We start from the raw sequence: 16,631 nt of genomic DNA, 5'->3' as shown, positions 1-16,631 counted from the left end.
TAGTCGGCGTGTGAAGGACATAACTTTGTTGGCGCACGTGTTCCAGTGGAGTCGGCTTTTGAAGATCGATACATGGAGAGAACTACTAGTGGACCTATGAAAGACAGACGTATTGTTGATTTCTTAGCATTCGGGTGGCCGATTAATGTGGAGCCGGAATTGTATCAACGCCCGGTCGACGTATCCTTTCAGAATCATTACTCAGCTAGACATTATGCGGGACATGTAGATGCGTTTATTTCCAAAGAACTTAGTTTGGGTGCCATAGCCGGACCATTTGATTCGAATCCTTTTTCGTTCCCGGCGGTGCCGATTCCGTTACAGACAGTAGAGAAGAGAGACAGTATAGAGAGAAGAGTTGTAGTAGACTGCAGTTTTCCGGCAGGTTTCTCTATTAATGATGCTGTTCCCAAGGATTATTATTTAGGACAGGAGTTTAAGTTGACCTACCCCTCCGTGGATACATTGTCGCATATGATATTAGACAAGGGGCGTGGCTGTTTATTATACAAGACGGACTTGAAACGAGCGTATAGACAAATTCCGGTTGATCCCAAAGACTACAAGTATTTGTGGTACTGTTGGAGGAACAAGTGGTATGTTGATACAAGGTGCCCTTTTGGACTTCGTTCTAGTGCTTTTATTTGTCAGTCAACCACCTCTGCAGTCACGTTCATACAACAAAAGAAAGGTTATTCAATTTGCAATTATCTAGATGATTTTGGGGGAGCAGAGTACCCTCAAGTCGCGATGGAGGCCTTCAACAGTTTGCAGGGAACATTACACAGCCTGGGGTTGGAAGAGTCGGTTGAAAAAGCGGTGGAGCCTACGACCTGCATGACATTTCTAGGGACTGAGTTTGATACCGTAGCGATGGTGAAGCGAGTCCCACAGTTTCGGTTGGAGGAAGTGAGACTGTTACTTGACGCGTGGATTGACAAGAAGAAAGCTTTGAAACGCGAGCTTCAGTCACTGATTGGGAAACTGGTATTCGTGTCTGCGTGCGTGGCACCTGGACGTCTTTTCATTTCGCGCATGTTGGAAGTACTACGAAGTGTCCGCAGGAGTCATCATAGAATTCGGTTGTCTCGTGACTTTAAGCTGGATGTGCGTTGGTGGCGACGTTTTATGACCTTGTTCAATGGAGTCTCACTATTGACTCCGGACATCTATTGTGCACCGGATGAAGTTGTGGCCACGGATGCGTGTCTGACAGGGTGCGGGGGAATCTGTAATGGTGAGTTCTTTCACTCCAGGTTCCCGACTGCTGTTCTCGAACAATATGGAGCTAAAATACATGTCTTGGAGATGCTGACGATTGTGGTAGCGGCCAGGAAGTGGGGACCAGGCTGGAGAGGGTCCAGAATCGTGATCAACTGTGACAATATGGCGTGTGTTTATGTGTTGAATTCGGGACGTTCAAGAGACAAGGATTTGCTTCATAGTGCGAGAGAACTTTGGCTGATCGCGGCATCGTGCGATTTCGTCTTACGGGCAGAGCATATTCAAGGACGGGAGAACCGAGTCGCCGACCACTTGTCGCGATGGCATCTCTCATCGAAACATGCTGAACAGTTTCACATCTTGACAGAGGATGTGGACACGATAGAAATACCGGTATTTCAGGAAGATTTCGTCCTGGATTGCCCTTACTGACAGTTTGCTTTCTTTGTGTTTTATGTTGCAGCTGAGACAGACCTGAGCTACTTGCGAGAACAGGCACGTCGGACAAAATTTGCTGCCTTCGCGGAAGGAACTTGGTCAAATCTTAGAACACAGTTGAGGACTTATCTTTTGTTTTGTACATTTTATGATATAACTGCCTTCCCAGCCACCTTGGACACACTAGAGACGTTTTCTCAGTTTTTAAGTCGTTCTTTCAGAGCACCGGGGTCAATTGCAAATTATATTAGCGGTCTTAAGACCTTGCACACATTGTTCGGCTGGGACACTGCCGCGTTTGATTCACCGGACTTGGGCCTACTGAAACGGGGATTCAGCAAGCGAATGCAGCATACACCTCATCAGAAATTGCCGTTCACTCCATCAGTGTTGCACAGGATTTATGAACAATTGGACATTTCAGTTCCTTTTGAAGCAACGATTTGGACTATTGTATTGTTAAGTTTCTTTACTTTCCAGCGGAAGTCGAACTTCTTAGCTAAGAGTACATTTGATCCTACTAAGCAGTTCATGCTGAGAGATTTTGTGGTACACAGAGGAGTATTGTTAGTCAGAATAAGGTGGTCAAAAACACTGCAATGTGCTGAACGTGTCTTGTATGTACCAGTGCTTGAGATACCGAACTCGCCGTTATGTCCTGTGACTGCATTTCGCAATATGGTTAGTCTCAATACGAATAGGAACACAGAGGCTGCGTTTGTAAAGCCCTACAAATCTACCTTTGTACCGTTAACTCAGAATGTGTTCGACAGAGAGTTTAAGAGAATTCTAGTTAGAGCTGGTTTGGATCCCAGATGTTATTCATTGCATAGTGGCCGTCGCGGAGGTGCGTCATTTGCCTTCCACGCAGGTGTACCAGTTGATCTTATTCGTATTCAAGGTGACTGGAAGTCAGATGCTTATTTACTGTACCTGAAGGTTCCGTTAGAAAAACGTTTAGAACTCTGTGCTAGGATGGTGCATCAGATCCGCACAACTTACTAGTAGCTATATTGTGTTTAATGTTGATTACAATGTTGTTTTAAGTTGGTTGTGGTATGGGGGACGTTATTTTGTTTGTTTCTTTCGTTGTGGGTCATTTTCTTTTCTTTTGCAGTTTGGCCTTCTTATTTTGGCGTTTTGTTTTGGAAAACAATTAAACTTTCCCATTTCAGGCCACTCCTGCTTGTTCTATCTTGATTGTTAGATAATTTGGGAAAAATTGTCCGCATGAAAATTTTTCGTAATTAGAAACAACTAAAAGATTTCGTTCGGCCCACAAACCACGTGACCGCTCCCCCCGTGACCTTCGAACTTTCTCAGTTTGTTCTGTTTTTGGGGGAGACGGTTCATGTTTTCGGTCCGCTCCGCTTGAATTTCGACCCACCACCTCCCCATCACCACCTTAGCTATAGTGATAGTATATATACTGGTACGAGGTTAACTGTGGATAAGTTTGATATATGGTTACTAGTACTTGAATGTTCCTTGAACTTACTGAATGGCGTTTTGTTTTGGAAAACAATTAAACTTTCCCATTTCAGGCCACTCCTGCTTGTTCTATCTTGATTGTTAGATAATTATTATTATTTTTTTTTATGAACATATTGTAACTGTATTGGGGATTGTATGTTTTCGTATCATTATTAGGACTGTACGCCTATTGAATTTTTGCACAGCTACAATTATTATTGATTTTTACACAGAATGACATGCTCCAACCTGGCAAGTGCTCAACCACCTTCAAGCATGACCTATCTATGAAATTCAACTGTCGAAACCATTTACAACTGTCTAGCAGCGTTTGCCACTCTTGTACCCAAACAAACATTAGTACATACACACACCCCAAACCTGAGCCACTCAAAACAATACTTCCCCCCCAGAAGTAATTACACTGTACAACATGATTCACAGGCATCAAAAGTTCTATACAGATTATCCAGCTGGTTACACATTTGTAGGTCGACCTTACCTTCCAAGCATCATCTCGAAGAGAGCGAAGGTTGTGTGGTACAAGTCGGAGTAAGACTTCAGGTGAGTCCCGAAGATAAGGTATCCTGAAACAGCAACAGAAACAACAGCATAATCTTATTATCAGCCTTCAGTAGTCCCTCATCATTTGGGGAACAATGCAATAAAGGATATGATATTAATGGTGTAGATCTGTATCAGTTATGTCGCTCATTTCCATTGTATACATGTTAACTACTGTGATTCATTCATTCAATGATATTCATTCATTCATTCATTCGCTCACTCGTCCACTCATTCACCTACTCATCCAGTCATTCATTTGCTCACTCAATCATTCATTTGCTCACTCATTCTTTCATTTTCTCACTCATTAATTAAACAAAACATTCATTCATTCATTCACTCATTTACTCATTCATTTGCTCACTCAGTTATTCATTTGCTCACTCAGTTATTCATTTGCTCACTCACTCATTCAATAAAACATTCATTCATTCACTCACTCATTTATTCATTCATTTGCTCACTCACTTATTCATTTGCTCACTCACTCATTCAATAAAACATTCATTCATTCATTTACTCATTCATTTGCTCACTCACTTATTCATTTGCTCACTCACTCATTCAATAAAAACATTAATTCATTCACTCACTCATTTACTCATTCATTTGCTCTCTCACTTATTCATTTGCTCACTAACTCATTCAATAGAAACATTCATCCATTTAATGACATTCATTCATTTAATGTTTTCATACCTGCACTGATAAAAGATATGAAGGCGACGGCAGCGACGACTAAGAACGAGAGGAGCTCGTCCTTCATGATGCCGGGAAGTGCCAGCAGTTTGCCGATGGTCTGACTGAAGCGGACGACACGGAGCAGGGCGACGGTGTTGATGAACACAACAATACCCACGGCGTGCGCGAGACACTCATCCCACCATGCAGCAGCTGTCAGGTCCACAAAACGTTCAAATCCCAGCTCACCTGTTGGGCGAGAGTTGATTCCAAAGGTTGGAAAATGTTAAAATCACGTTTTGACGATACTGCACAACATTCAATTCAAATAAAAAGAACTTTATTGCAAGACAATTACACATGGTACAGGGTATGGCAAACCACATAAAGAGAGTACTAAGTAACAAACAATAAAAAATGTGTTGAATAGGACCTTATGTCGAATAAAACCTAATATATCTTAATTACTCAAACAACAAGGGCTAGCACAAGTCTTTGATAAAGTCTTACAATCGAGTGGGCTCATCACAAGTTTTTTTCTAATAACAAAGCAGTATATATATATATATGTATATATATATATATATACCTATTTTTGCGTTGTGGGAATCATTACTTGTATTTGATATTCGTTTCATTCATAATTTCATTTCAAGGAAATATGCAACATAAAACAGCGCCCAAAACTATATCCTGTTGAAATGGCAAATGGGGATGATGATGGGGCAATATCGACTTTATCAAACTTAATGACTCTTTGCTAATGTCACACGTGAAAAAAGTCAGTGATTGTGTCACTGGCGTCATGATAGTTAGCTAAGAGGATGACTGAACGAGTCCGTCGAAATGTCCAAGTTTTTGTACAATGTAGTTGGAGAACACTTAAACAGTTCCACATGTAATTTATCAACTCTGGTGAACTACATACTAAAGATACAAGGCCTTGATATTTTATGAACATGTATATCAGTAAAGCCACAGCAAGTAATTTCTATGGATTACACCAGCGCGCGCATTAATTTTCACCTGATTTGGGGGAAAAACAAGAACTTTTGTTGCCCTCTGACCGCCGATAATGGGCAAAGATGTCTGTTGCCATGCCGTAACATGGATGGCAGCTAAATATGAAGAGAGAAGACAAGGCTCTGATGTAATGTTTTGTCTTTACTTTGATGCAGTGGTTTATTTAATTCCTTTTATATGTGACGTCCAACTGAATTAAAACCATTTGAACAATGATTAAAAACTTTCTATTCACCGAGAAATGGATGTTGAAGTAGTTGTCAGTAAACATAGCATAGTATAGATATCATTTCTTGTTTAAGTTCATGATGTCAAAATTTGAAAATGTAGCAATCTTGTTTTTTTTTTGGCCCACTTGTTTTTGTCGCCCTCTCGCATTAGATTTGGCGTCTGTGAAGGAGGATTTCATCCATAAAATTTACTTGCTGTGGCGTAATGCATAGGTCGGCATACCATTAGTTTTGGCGATCACTGCAAGTGTATCAGATGCCACGGTGTATCGCTTGATGAAAACAGAGATGACTGTTGCCGTGCCGATGAGGCTTAGGCATCCGAGGGCATTCCAGGCCGACGTAAAATATTTCCATCCCATGTTTGTCAACAATTTTGACTCCTTGAACACCATTGCTGAGAAAAGCAGTGTGAATACAATGTGTATGAACAAGTTCACAAAGTCAGCGTTACTTTCGTATTGGAACAGACCGAACGAAGTGATTGTTGCCGCTGGCGCGAGATTACCTACTCCGGAATGATCTAGGACAAGGTGCACAACGCTGAACAACTTCAGGCTCGGGTTGTAGAAGTTTATGTCAATCGCCATGGAAACCGTGTACTTATCCAGAAATTCAAAGTCCTTCAAGGCACGGAAGAACGACACAGCGGAGTCATAATCAAGAGGCAAGTCCAGGGAGTGATGGTTGGTGGAGTTTAATGTGTGAAACTTGGTGTGATTCAGAAGATCCGGAACCGCAAATCGCCAGCAGGAATAGGACATGTTCTGTACAGACAGGCTCCAGCCTAGGCCAGCACCAGTCTTCCATGTACTGACATCTGCATTGAAAACAATCGTTATAGGAGTTGTTGGTTATGCAGTAGAATACTTACAATAGGATATACTTTGTCCTCAGCAACAAGGGTTGGGAGTGAGTGGCCAGGATCAGGTTTAAGGTGATCAAAGGGTTGTGACCTGGTATGCTCTGTTGTGGCCTGGTATGCTCTTGGTGTGGTATAGACTCGCCATCAATGTAATCATGGTATGAAATGTAAACCATTGTGTAATACTTGAGTAAGTACTGTCATACAATCATATATTGAGTAATATTGCAATCATGATGTAAATGCAATCAGGTATTTCCCTTCTTTTGTTTCAAAAAAGATTCCAAATCAGATTCCATAAATCACTTTTCGCAAGCAGTTCAATAAATTTGCCTTAAAAATGTACTGCAAGAAGTAAGACATATTCAATGACAATTCAAATGACGAAAAGGGTAAGAGACTTTTATGAAGCACACGATTTAACAGATCACCCAACAAACAGTGAAAACTAAAGATTGACCAGAAAGGTAACATTTGCAAATCAAATCACCTTCGCATAGGTCTGCTCTTACTCATTGACAAACACATTCAAATAAATGGTTAGACAGGAGTCTAAATCAATCCTGCTATAAAATTGCAACATGGTGTACCAAGGTTACAGACGTGTGGTTCAGGTCATTGACCGTATTTGTTTGGAGAAGAAGAGGAAGAAGAAGCAGAGCAAAACAATATGTTTTCCTTCCTGGCCCTACCTGGACGTCGTCTTACTTGCATCAAGCGAGGAGGGCCCACACGGAAGGACTCGGTGTTCTGTGCAAACTGACGGTCTAAGAACTTCATTTTCCTCCCGTTGTACCAGGTGGACGGGTACAGGGTCGGCAGCAGCACTTCTTCAGCCCACGTGTAGAACTGGTCGGGAGTCCTGATCTGTATGTAAAAATAACAATTTTTCACAACGCCTGAGTAGCATGCCTAAAAATACATGATTGTATTAGAAACAAATTTGATCTAGATTGATGTGTCAATGGGTAATGGGCCTGCATATGGTTAATGAACTCAATAAGAACATAGTATATGAAGTAATGTAAAAACTCTAACCAAACAGTATACAGATACTTTAAATTTTTGAATTTAAATAAACAGTAAAGTATGTTTATTAACTTGCAAAAATTCTAGCGATTCCCCTGGAATTTGTAGTACATTATTGCTATAGTAACATACATGAGTAGTGAGCCTCTGTCTTCATCGGAAGATCTGCAATGGAGACTACTAGTACTTGTTCCAATTCAGCAGACTTGTACCCGTTCAACATTGGATCAAGCAGTATTGCGATATCAACCTACTTTGTGCACATGCCCTAACATACTACCCCCTTCCCAGTCTTTGACCAAAAACAAAGAACTGAGCACTACCAATTAGACTGACTATGTTTACCTTCGCAGAGGGGAAACAATCATATTGTTTTTGCCCTGTTTCTTCTTCTTCCAAACACATAAGGTCAATGACCTTGACCAGACGTCTGTCACCATGGTAACTGTATCAAACATCCTGTGGTGTTGAGTTACATTAAACACCAAACATTTTTCCAAAAATGTGTTTGGCTAAGAATAAACAGAGCTGTAGTTTGTTGGGCTAGACCATGTGAAGGTTAACATTATGCATTTGCTTTGCGAATGTGGCCTCTCTAGTTGATTACTTACTTCGTCAAATCCACGTAGAACAGTGGTGGACAGCGTGCGTTTCTCATAGAAGATGTGTTGGTCGTTGTTTGCCTGGGCAATGTAGAAAAGGACGGCCACAAAGATGAACAAGAGAAGAAGCTCCTTGAGTGTCGAGGCTGACTTCTTACTGAGTTCCCGTTTCTTTCTAGCTCCTTGGCAGTTGGCTTTGGTAGGTGGGCGGATTTTTTTAGGTGCTGCAAGATAAAAACATCATTATAATTTTGTCATGAGAGTTTCACGGATGTTAAAACATAGTCATGATGAAACACAACAGCTACATCACATTTCAGTTGCTACAATGTGTTTTTGAGGTTAATTTTATTCGTCAGTTTTACTCTGGGAAAATATTTTGTTAGAAATATAACTGTCAGCTGAGAGACTTGTCAATGAAACCTGGCCTTCTGTTTGATGTACAGATAAATGGTAAAATTCTGATGATTCTAATTTTTTATTGTTTGTTTCTTTTAGGAAACCACGTAATGTGTAACTTAGTAAGGATATAGATTTTTTACGACTACATGTAAAATGCTCATTCCAACAGGACCTCAATCATATAACCTGTATCCTGCTGCACCTAGACCTCTTCCTTCCATAAATTATGTGCTCAATGAAAAGCTGTCAGCAGAAAGATTTGAGTTATTTTCATGAATAAACAAGGGCTCAAAGAAAACAAATTGACTGCTCCAACTTGTTAGAATTCTAACCTGCAGAGTTCCACAGGTTGAGTTTGAGGTCTTCCTTCCTTATAGCCGGCGGCTTGATGAGGAAGGACAGGTTACAAACTGCAGACAGCACCACGGCAAGGACGACGATCTGACATGACAAAAGTTAGACATGTTTAAACTTAAAACTTTTGATCCAACACAACAAGGTTCTCTCACCTAGAGCTTTCGACTGGTCACTCTGATCGTCCTCAGTAGACTAACCCAGTGAAGCTTGTCACGTGGCTTCTTTGAAATGTGACATCGACACTGGGTCAAAGGTATCTGGTAGGCGATGTCGGCCCCCGTCGCGGTTCAATGAAAGGTGATGGGCCCTGATGTATATGGCTTCCTTCACCCCTCTCAAGAAATAGTCTTGTTCAGTGTCCAAAATCCTTACGGCTTTACTGGGTCAGTCTACTGAGGAAGACCAGACTGACTGGTCGAAAGCTCTAGGTGAGAGAACGTTTTTTGTGTTGGACCAAAAGTTTTAACTTTAAACAGGTAAATACCAACACAGATGAACTTTCATGATGGTATAAGAGTTAGATATGAATAAATCATTTTTATTGCTCCACAATCGTGCAGCACAATGTATGGCAACAAAAGTATTAAAACAACTGTACCACAACGCTACCGGTAATCTGTCCTACATTCATGACTACAAGATATCATTGATAATAGCATCATATTATCATGTATGGATGATTTAGTCTCGCAACATAGTTCCACATATCATGTTTTACAATGATCGTGTACCATCAATCATGATCATTGATAAACCATATCACTATTGGCAACAGAAAAAAACACAGTACAGTAGGGATGGATACCAGGCTAGGTAAAATTCTTGGTCCTTGGTAAAATCTACCCGGAAGTACCAGAATCTGGCAGGACTGGTAGCAAGTTTGTTCGACAGCCAAAGACAGTTATGACTACCGAGATACAAGCTCTCTTGTAGCTAACGTTATCCCCCTGGCTGACTAAAATCTCCCTAGCCTAAAACTGCATTTTAGCTCCACCAGCCCTGCCAGAGTCTGGAACACAGGGTAGAATTAATTTATTAACAAGACTGGCAATGAAAACATACATTGCTATGGCGACGGTGGTTGCTTTTAAAGGGTACTGTTTGCATGGCACTGCCATGACTTCATGATTTTGAGGAGGCCTTGTACCCTCCCCTCCCCTGAGTGTATAGTGAACGAGCCCCGGGGTCACAGAAAGTACATGTAGAGCAGACTGGTTCTCCCAAGGGTTTCCGGGAATGTGGGCATGTCAACAAACAAAGCTGTGGGGACATTCCTGTGGAAATTCCATGCCTGTACAATTCCTAGAATTTTTGCGAATTTCACACAATACTTTCACATTAGGCTCCTCCCCGAGACGTCGCCAAAACCACGATCATTACCTGAAGAGTGTCCATCACGCAGCTGGAGCCCATGAAGGACAAGACGAAGGCCTTCAGCCAGGCGTCACTTCTCTCCTTCCCCCAGTCCATACTGTACAGCAGCACGAAGAACGCTGAGCCGGTGGACACCAGGAACACGGTCATCCACGCCACGTACTTAGTCCAGCGGTGCAGATGCTTCTTCACACGTCCTGGGATTCAACAATGTATCAGCTAACCTTTTTTTTATTCATGCCCTATCGGGCTAAGTACAGGTAAACAGATACAGAGGTGTTAACAGTAAACACAGGACTATGTACTGATACTAATCCAACAACATCAGCTGTAAAAGTACTCTATAAATACAGAACAACATTAGCTCTAGAACTAATCTATTACTGTAACAGAGGTTCGGCTTCTTCTCATTTCTTTGTGATGAATAAGCACGTTGATGCAAACAACTTTCAGTTTTCTGAGATTTCGAAGAACATGGAACTGGTGGATGACAGGAGCACAGTCACCCATGCCGTACTGATAGCCCAGCGGTCTGATGTTCCTTCACACGTCCCGGGATTCAACAATCCGCCGCTTGATGCAAACACATTTTAAGTGTTCAAACCTCAAAGTTGACTGGAATTTCTTTAGCCTCTACCGGGCTTTGGGAAGAAGCTGGAAAGAGTAGAAACTGGACAAATAGAGAGATAACATGCCACTACAGTTTGGCGTACCTGCTTCCTGAAGCCTGTTAGAGTCTAGGCATCGCTCAGCGTTTGCAACAAGAGCAAATGGGTCTTACCTTTCATTTATCATTTATCAAATATTTCTGGGATTGAAGTATTGTTTTGTGTGGCATTCGTTTGGAGGGATTATGACTATATGTTTGGGCTTCGATGTGAGTGGGCAGAGATTTGGTTTCAATTGACTGGCAGGGTTTTGGCCGGGTTTATCAACGGGTTATTTTATATTCTCTGCAAAACGTTGTCTGAGGGGTGAAACAATTTCCTAATTGGTAATCAGTAAAGATATCCTGACCCTTTTATTCCAGCCGGCAGAAGCACTGTGCCTGTCCCTAGTGCTGAAATGTTGGCTGCTCTCCATAGTGCTAAAGCTTACTGGAACTTTTGTTTTATTTCTATTGTTGTTGTGGCATATCGCCTAATGGCCTTTGGTATAAATATCAGCTACATATGTATGCCCGTGTATCAAGACATAAATACACTGTCATCTCCTTAACAAATTTGACGTGATCATTGTAATAAAAGAAGCTTGGTCCTAGTTGTCCGCTTCACGCCTGACAGAATGTTTTTCCTACCTTGTGTAATGATCAACATCTCTGGAGTAATGTTCATGTAATGAGACATAAACACTTTCATCTCGTTACCAAAAAAACATGACTTTCAAGCGTAAATAGTTGTAGCAAAAGACCCTTAAAGCTTGTTCCTTGTTTCTGACAAAATTTTTCCATACCTTGCATAATGACTGACATCTCCGCAGTGTTGGCAGCCAGTGGTGCCTCCATGCGGAAGAGCTGTACGATCATCAAGTTGACCGGAGCTACGGTCAAGGCTGTCATAAGGCTTGTGTACAGCTCCTGTAGAAATACAGAAAACTTAATTTTCTTTTCTTTTACAGCGGGTGTCTGAGCCTAGAGATTGCTTAATTTTAAACAATAGCCTCTGCTCAAGACATAGCCTGCCCCCCAGGCGGCTTGTTAAGCAAGGTAATGCAGCTGAACTTCAAGTTTAAATATCTCATGATCTAGACATGCCATGGTCACGAAATTTAAATGGCAGTTAGCTATTGTGCTGGGAAAGAAGTGATGCAAGTTTGGTTCCCCTAGCTGCTTGCTCTAAAACTGCAGGGGCAGTTGTTTAGAAATATTCAATAGAGGATAACTCAAGAAACGATAGACGGATCGTCATGACTTTTGGTATGTAGGTAACTCAAGTGGTGCTTGACATAATCGTGTGATAATTATGCAAATATGGATGTGATGTGCATAACTTATGATGATATTTTATACATCAGCTGCATTATATAATATGACTATTCAAGCGTGTAACTGAGAAAAAGAGAAAAACATGTTCTTACACAATTGGGTAATAGAGAAGTTATAAAGTTTCAATATACTATCGTATTCATTCTTTCTTTATTCTTTTAAGAACCAATAAAACACAATACATCTCAAAATAATACAGAACTCTAGAGACATACAAATAATACAGAAAAACCTAGATGCATAGTAAATCGTATAAAGTGTTTCGGAATAGTTCCTGTAGAAGGTGTCAGATTTTACTACCACATTTACTACCACCAAGGAAATCATCTTATTTTTCAGTTGATCATTTTGGATGCTTTATCGAAAAAAAGTGGTTTGATTTGCTCCAACCACCATGGCGGCTATACCTTGCAAAGTAAAAATCGGCAAGTCTTGAGGCAGATGCACTTGCCCGAACAGTACTTTTACTTGTAATGGCACCTGAAACTTTTGACACTTTTATTCCAAATACCACATTGCAGGCAAAATTCAGAATTGCGTCAGTATTTACAATCCTTTGTGCGCGTTTTATAATACACAACTTGTATTTATTTACAATTTATCCATTGTCCTCATCAGTAATGCTTAATTTTTATAAACAAGACATTTGCATTTCTTAATGATAAAAAAAAGTTAGCTCTCCAACCCAGGAACTAGTTTGAAATCTCTGATTTGTTGTTACCTCTACTGTGAAACGAGTGATCCCCAGGTTGTACACTTTCGTGTCAGCAGTTGTGTCATCTGTCTGGTACCACATGGCGCTGGCCAGCATCATGGTGTTCAGCAAAGTAAAGCAGCAGGACAGACGCTGGGCTTTGGTGAAGCTGGAACCTAGATGGAAAAGTTAAAGATAAAGTTAAAGTTAAAGTTAAAGTTAAAGTTAAAGTTAAAGTTAAAGTTAAAGTTAAAGTTAAAGTTAAAGTCTTTCCCGCACCACGTGGTGCATAGGACGGTGCCCATCTCCAGTTCAGTAGACCTTGGGCCACACCATTTTGCATAGTCCACCGGTAGTGGTGTGTGTATAACTTTTTTTTCACAAAGGCCGAGTACTAAGCAGAGAAATCAGTATGTAGCATTTTTAAGTCTTTTGTATGACTTGGCCACTATCTAAAATAAAGTGACAAAATTGCTACAAAAGCTCACTAGTTTCTTGACGTTTACAAACAGAAATATTACAATTAAACCTGGTCCATTATTTTATGTAGTTATGAAGTTAAAAAATCATGAAGTTGTCAAGAAAGAAATATTCAGACCTGGTGGTGCTACAAGGGCAGACGTCCACAGCTGGTGATCGTAGAACAGGTTGGTGGTCGCCTCAGTAAAGACGTTACTGAAGGACCTCAGCCCCTCCTTGGGGGTTGCGTGAACCACCTCCTGCACCTCTCCGTCACCTTTGTCCTCTGACAGCCAGTCGTGACAGCAGAAGTAAGTCCTATAAACAATCATAATTTATCGATTTGTAAAGGCATCATGGCGCTGGTTTAGTTAAAGGCATCCAGTGTAATTTCAGGGCAGCAAAACTTGATTTTCAAACAAGTTAGATTTTCTGCTCACTCTTGTAGCAAGTTGAATCAATCCGATTCAAAAGCTTGCTGATCTTTGTGAGGCAAAAATGACAATTTAGCAATTTATGGGCGGTAAGCAAAAATAAAGAGACAACTCACGTAGTTTGTGTGGGCTGTTTCAAACACTTTAAGTATACAATGATGATGACAATGTGCTAAGAAATGGCAGTAAGTGTCAATGAACACCGTCATTACACACAACAAGAATATTTTAATATATTTACTGTCATGAAATTGTATTGGATGCTTTAATGTGTATCTTGTCACGAGCCGCGAAGATTGTAAGGGACGGGAGGAGATTCGGTTTCAGTTGATTGTCAGGGTTGCGAACTGGCATGCTCTAGGCAATACAATAGGATGAGGTCACCAGGAATACATACATGGTTTGAAAGTTGAATTTTTGTTAACATAAATCGTAGTGTATTGGAGCCAGGTAAAGGGAACATTGGTCTCATTTCACCAAGCAAAGTATTTTAGTCGTTTGCAGTCTGTACATGTACTCAAGGGGCAGTCCGTTTTTCTGAACATTTTGAAAGTTGCACACACTCACAGAATTTCTTGCATGCTCAACATGCCTTGAGGCTATAAGATTGAAGTAGAACTTCATCAAAAGACTGAGTTCAGAATAGCAGCCAAACAGAAGGCGGGATATGTCTTCAGGGTCTTACACTGCATCCTTTTCTACATCTCTGACGAGAAAATTTCCGAGGAACCAGGCTGACGTGTCGCCTTCCCCAGAGTTATCATGCCAGATGCGCAACGACATCACTTCTCCAAGTGACTCTCGCACAGGCATGATAAAATGTAAAGTACTTCCACGAACCAAAGCCTGTAATCGATTGACAAAATTACATACAACACGTAACAATAATCTTTCTGTGTTGCACTTTTTTCGCACACCTTATAATGTTCTACTTTATGTTACCAGCACCTAGCATTGACATAATGATCATGGAACTATCTAAGTATATAGTACTTTAAAACACAAATGGTCTAATCAAAAACCACGATACACACAATACTATCAAATATATGACATTCCTTAATTTACAGAAAATAATTCTCTTTCAAGTGATGAAACCTCTATCTCATTAATGTGCTACATGTAGAAGACAGATTAATGAATTCTCATGTAAGAATGCCAATTGCAAAAGGAGTTATTACAAGTTCTCCAGTTATCACGTATTCCGATTTAAAGAACTTTTAAGAACTAGTAAATAGTGTGATAAACAATTATGGCCCGATCATGGAAAATTGTTTGAGTAGAGAAACAAACCCTATAAAAATACAAGGAGAACATAAGAATAAGCCTGACCTCTCTCCCAGGGTTCAGCACCTTGATCGGGGTCGTGCCCTCTGACCCGAAGAGTTGAAAGGCGACCCGTGAGGTGGTCCCTGCCCCGAACATGGCCCCGGTGGTGACCGTGAGCTGATAGACGTGAGGCGCGGGCATCCGGTCTGGCGGGATTAGACTCACTTTGGACAGAGTCTTCCTCTGATACTGGGAAATTTTACCCTAAAGTACACAAAATGGGGAATATTTAATATATAATATTATATACATGTATCTGATGAAGCAGAACCTGCACAATGTACATACATGCATGTACATACATAAATGGAACTATTGCAAATATCTAATGATTCTAGCTGACTAATCTACTTTAAAATTGATAATAACAATTATGTTTATACTCTAATATCAACTAGATCATATTAACTAGATCCTAATAAATTAAAAAGACATAATAGAAACCTGGCAGCACTGCACATTAGCGTACCGTGGGATTTGAGGTATATCCCGAGATCAGTACTGTACAACCAATATCTATAAATTACATTGTAACTGCCAAAACACCTACCACGTTCTAGCAACCATTGTCACTATAGAATTCAAACATAGAATGCAATCTACATCCTAAATCAGCCCGAAATAATACAGAAGTAATGACTAAAAGCATGCATTTTTAAAATATCAGACAAAGAACACCACATACGTCGATGAAGGTTAGACATCCAGATAGTAAGATACGCCAAAAAACAGTTACTCAAGCAACTGGATATGATTTTGGAAACGGTCAGACGTTTCAGCAAGTATCCACTAGCTTTCGTCAGTGACTGAGAGACCAGAGGAGCTTTGTGACTAATTTGCATCATCTTGTCTTGACTTGTCTATCTTTTTAGACTCCCAACAAATTGTCTTCACTTCTTTGCATATTAATCAATAGTTTGTGCCTATAAACCTGCATTTCTCCTCTTGTCTCTCAGTCACTGACGAAAGCTAGTGGATACTAGCTGAAACGTCTGACGTTTTCAAAATCATATCCAGTTTCTTGAGTAACTGCTTTTTGGCACACCACATGTACATAGTTACTCACCCTTAACCTGCTGAAGTCAGCACACAGAAGCACCATGATTATGATATACAGGATGTACTCAGACACCACGATAGAGAGCACTACGGCGTTGTCACTCAAGTTGCTGAAGTTCTTGAACGCGTTGAGAAAGTCGATGGAATTCGGGGTGGGGAGGGTCATGGTGCCGACTGCAATGCTTGTCCCGGTTGAGCGACATTCACAGTGGAAAATGTTGTTGTCTATGTCAAGTTTAGCCTGATTTTGAAAAATAATTATGTGGAACTGTTACATTAATTTTGTTCTTAAGTATCTGGGGGAAAACATGGCTGTGGCAGTAACAATCATGGCAGTTGAATATTTAATATATTGAATGTTGTAATCTTACTAATACATGTTACTTTGTGCTTTTGTTTAATTAGTG

At 40.6% G+C, this 16,631-nt stretch overlaps 1 protein-coding gene across 1 annotated transcript in view; it reads right to left on the bottom strand.

Annotated features, from left to right (window-relative positions):
* Positions 1–16,390, bottom strand: part of LOC109476993 (polycystic kidney disease protein 1-like 3) — a 42,631-nt gene extending 26,241 nt beyond the window's left edge. Inside the window, exons 1-11 of the mRNA XM_019778005.1 lie at positions 16,239–16,390; positions 15,169–15,346; positions 14,522–14,682; positions 13,542–13,720; positions 12,971–13,119; positions 11,703–11,841; positions 8,142–8,356; positions 7,194–7,368; positions 6,145–6,456; positions 4,402–4,632; positions 3,638–3,722 (exon numbers count right to left, since the gene is read on the bottom strand). Of these exons, the coding sequence (XP_019633564.1) occupies positions 3,638–3,722; positions 4,402–4,632; positions 6,145–6,456; positions 7,194–7,368; positions 8,142–8,356; positions 11,703–11,841; positions 12,971–13,119; positions 13,542–13,720; positions 14,522–14,682; positions 15,169–15,346; positions 16,239–16,390 (1,976 nt within the window). The remainder of the gene's footprint in view (positions 1–3,637; positions 3,723–4,401; positions 4,633–6,144; positions 6,457–7,193; positions 7,369–8,141; positions 8,357–11,702; positions 11,842–12,970; positions 13,120–13,541; positions 13,721–14,521; positions 14,683–15,168; positions 15,347–16,238) is intronic.
* Between the last annotated feature and the right edge of the window lie 241 nt (positions 16,391–16,631).

This window comes from Branchiostoma belcheri, unplaced genomic scaffold (genome assembly GCF_001625305.1).
Source record: "Branchiostoma belcheri isolate BF01 breed outbred unplaced genomic scaffold, Haploidv18h27 scaffold4, whole genome shotgun sequence".
Lineage (NCBI taxonomy): Eukaryota > Metazoa > Chordata > Leptocardii > Amphioxiformes > Branchiostomatidae > Branchiostoma > Branchiostoma belcheri.
The sequence above is the reverse complement of the archived record's forward strand: the minus strand, read 5'-3'. Positions and strand labels throughout refer to the sequence as shown.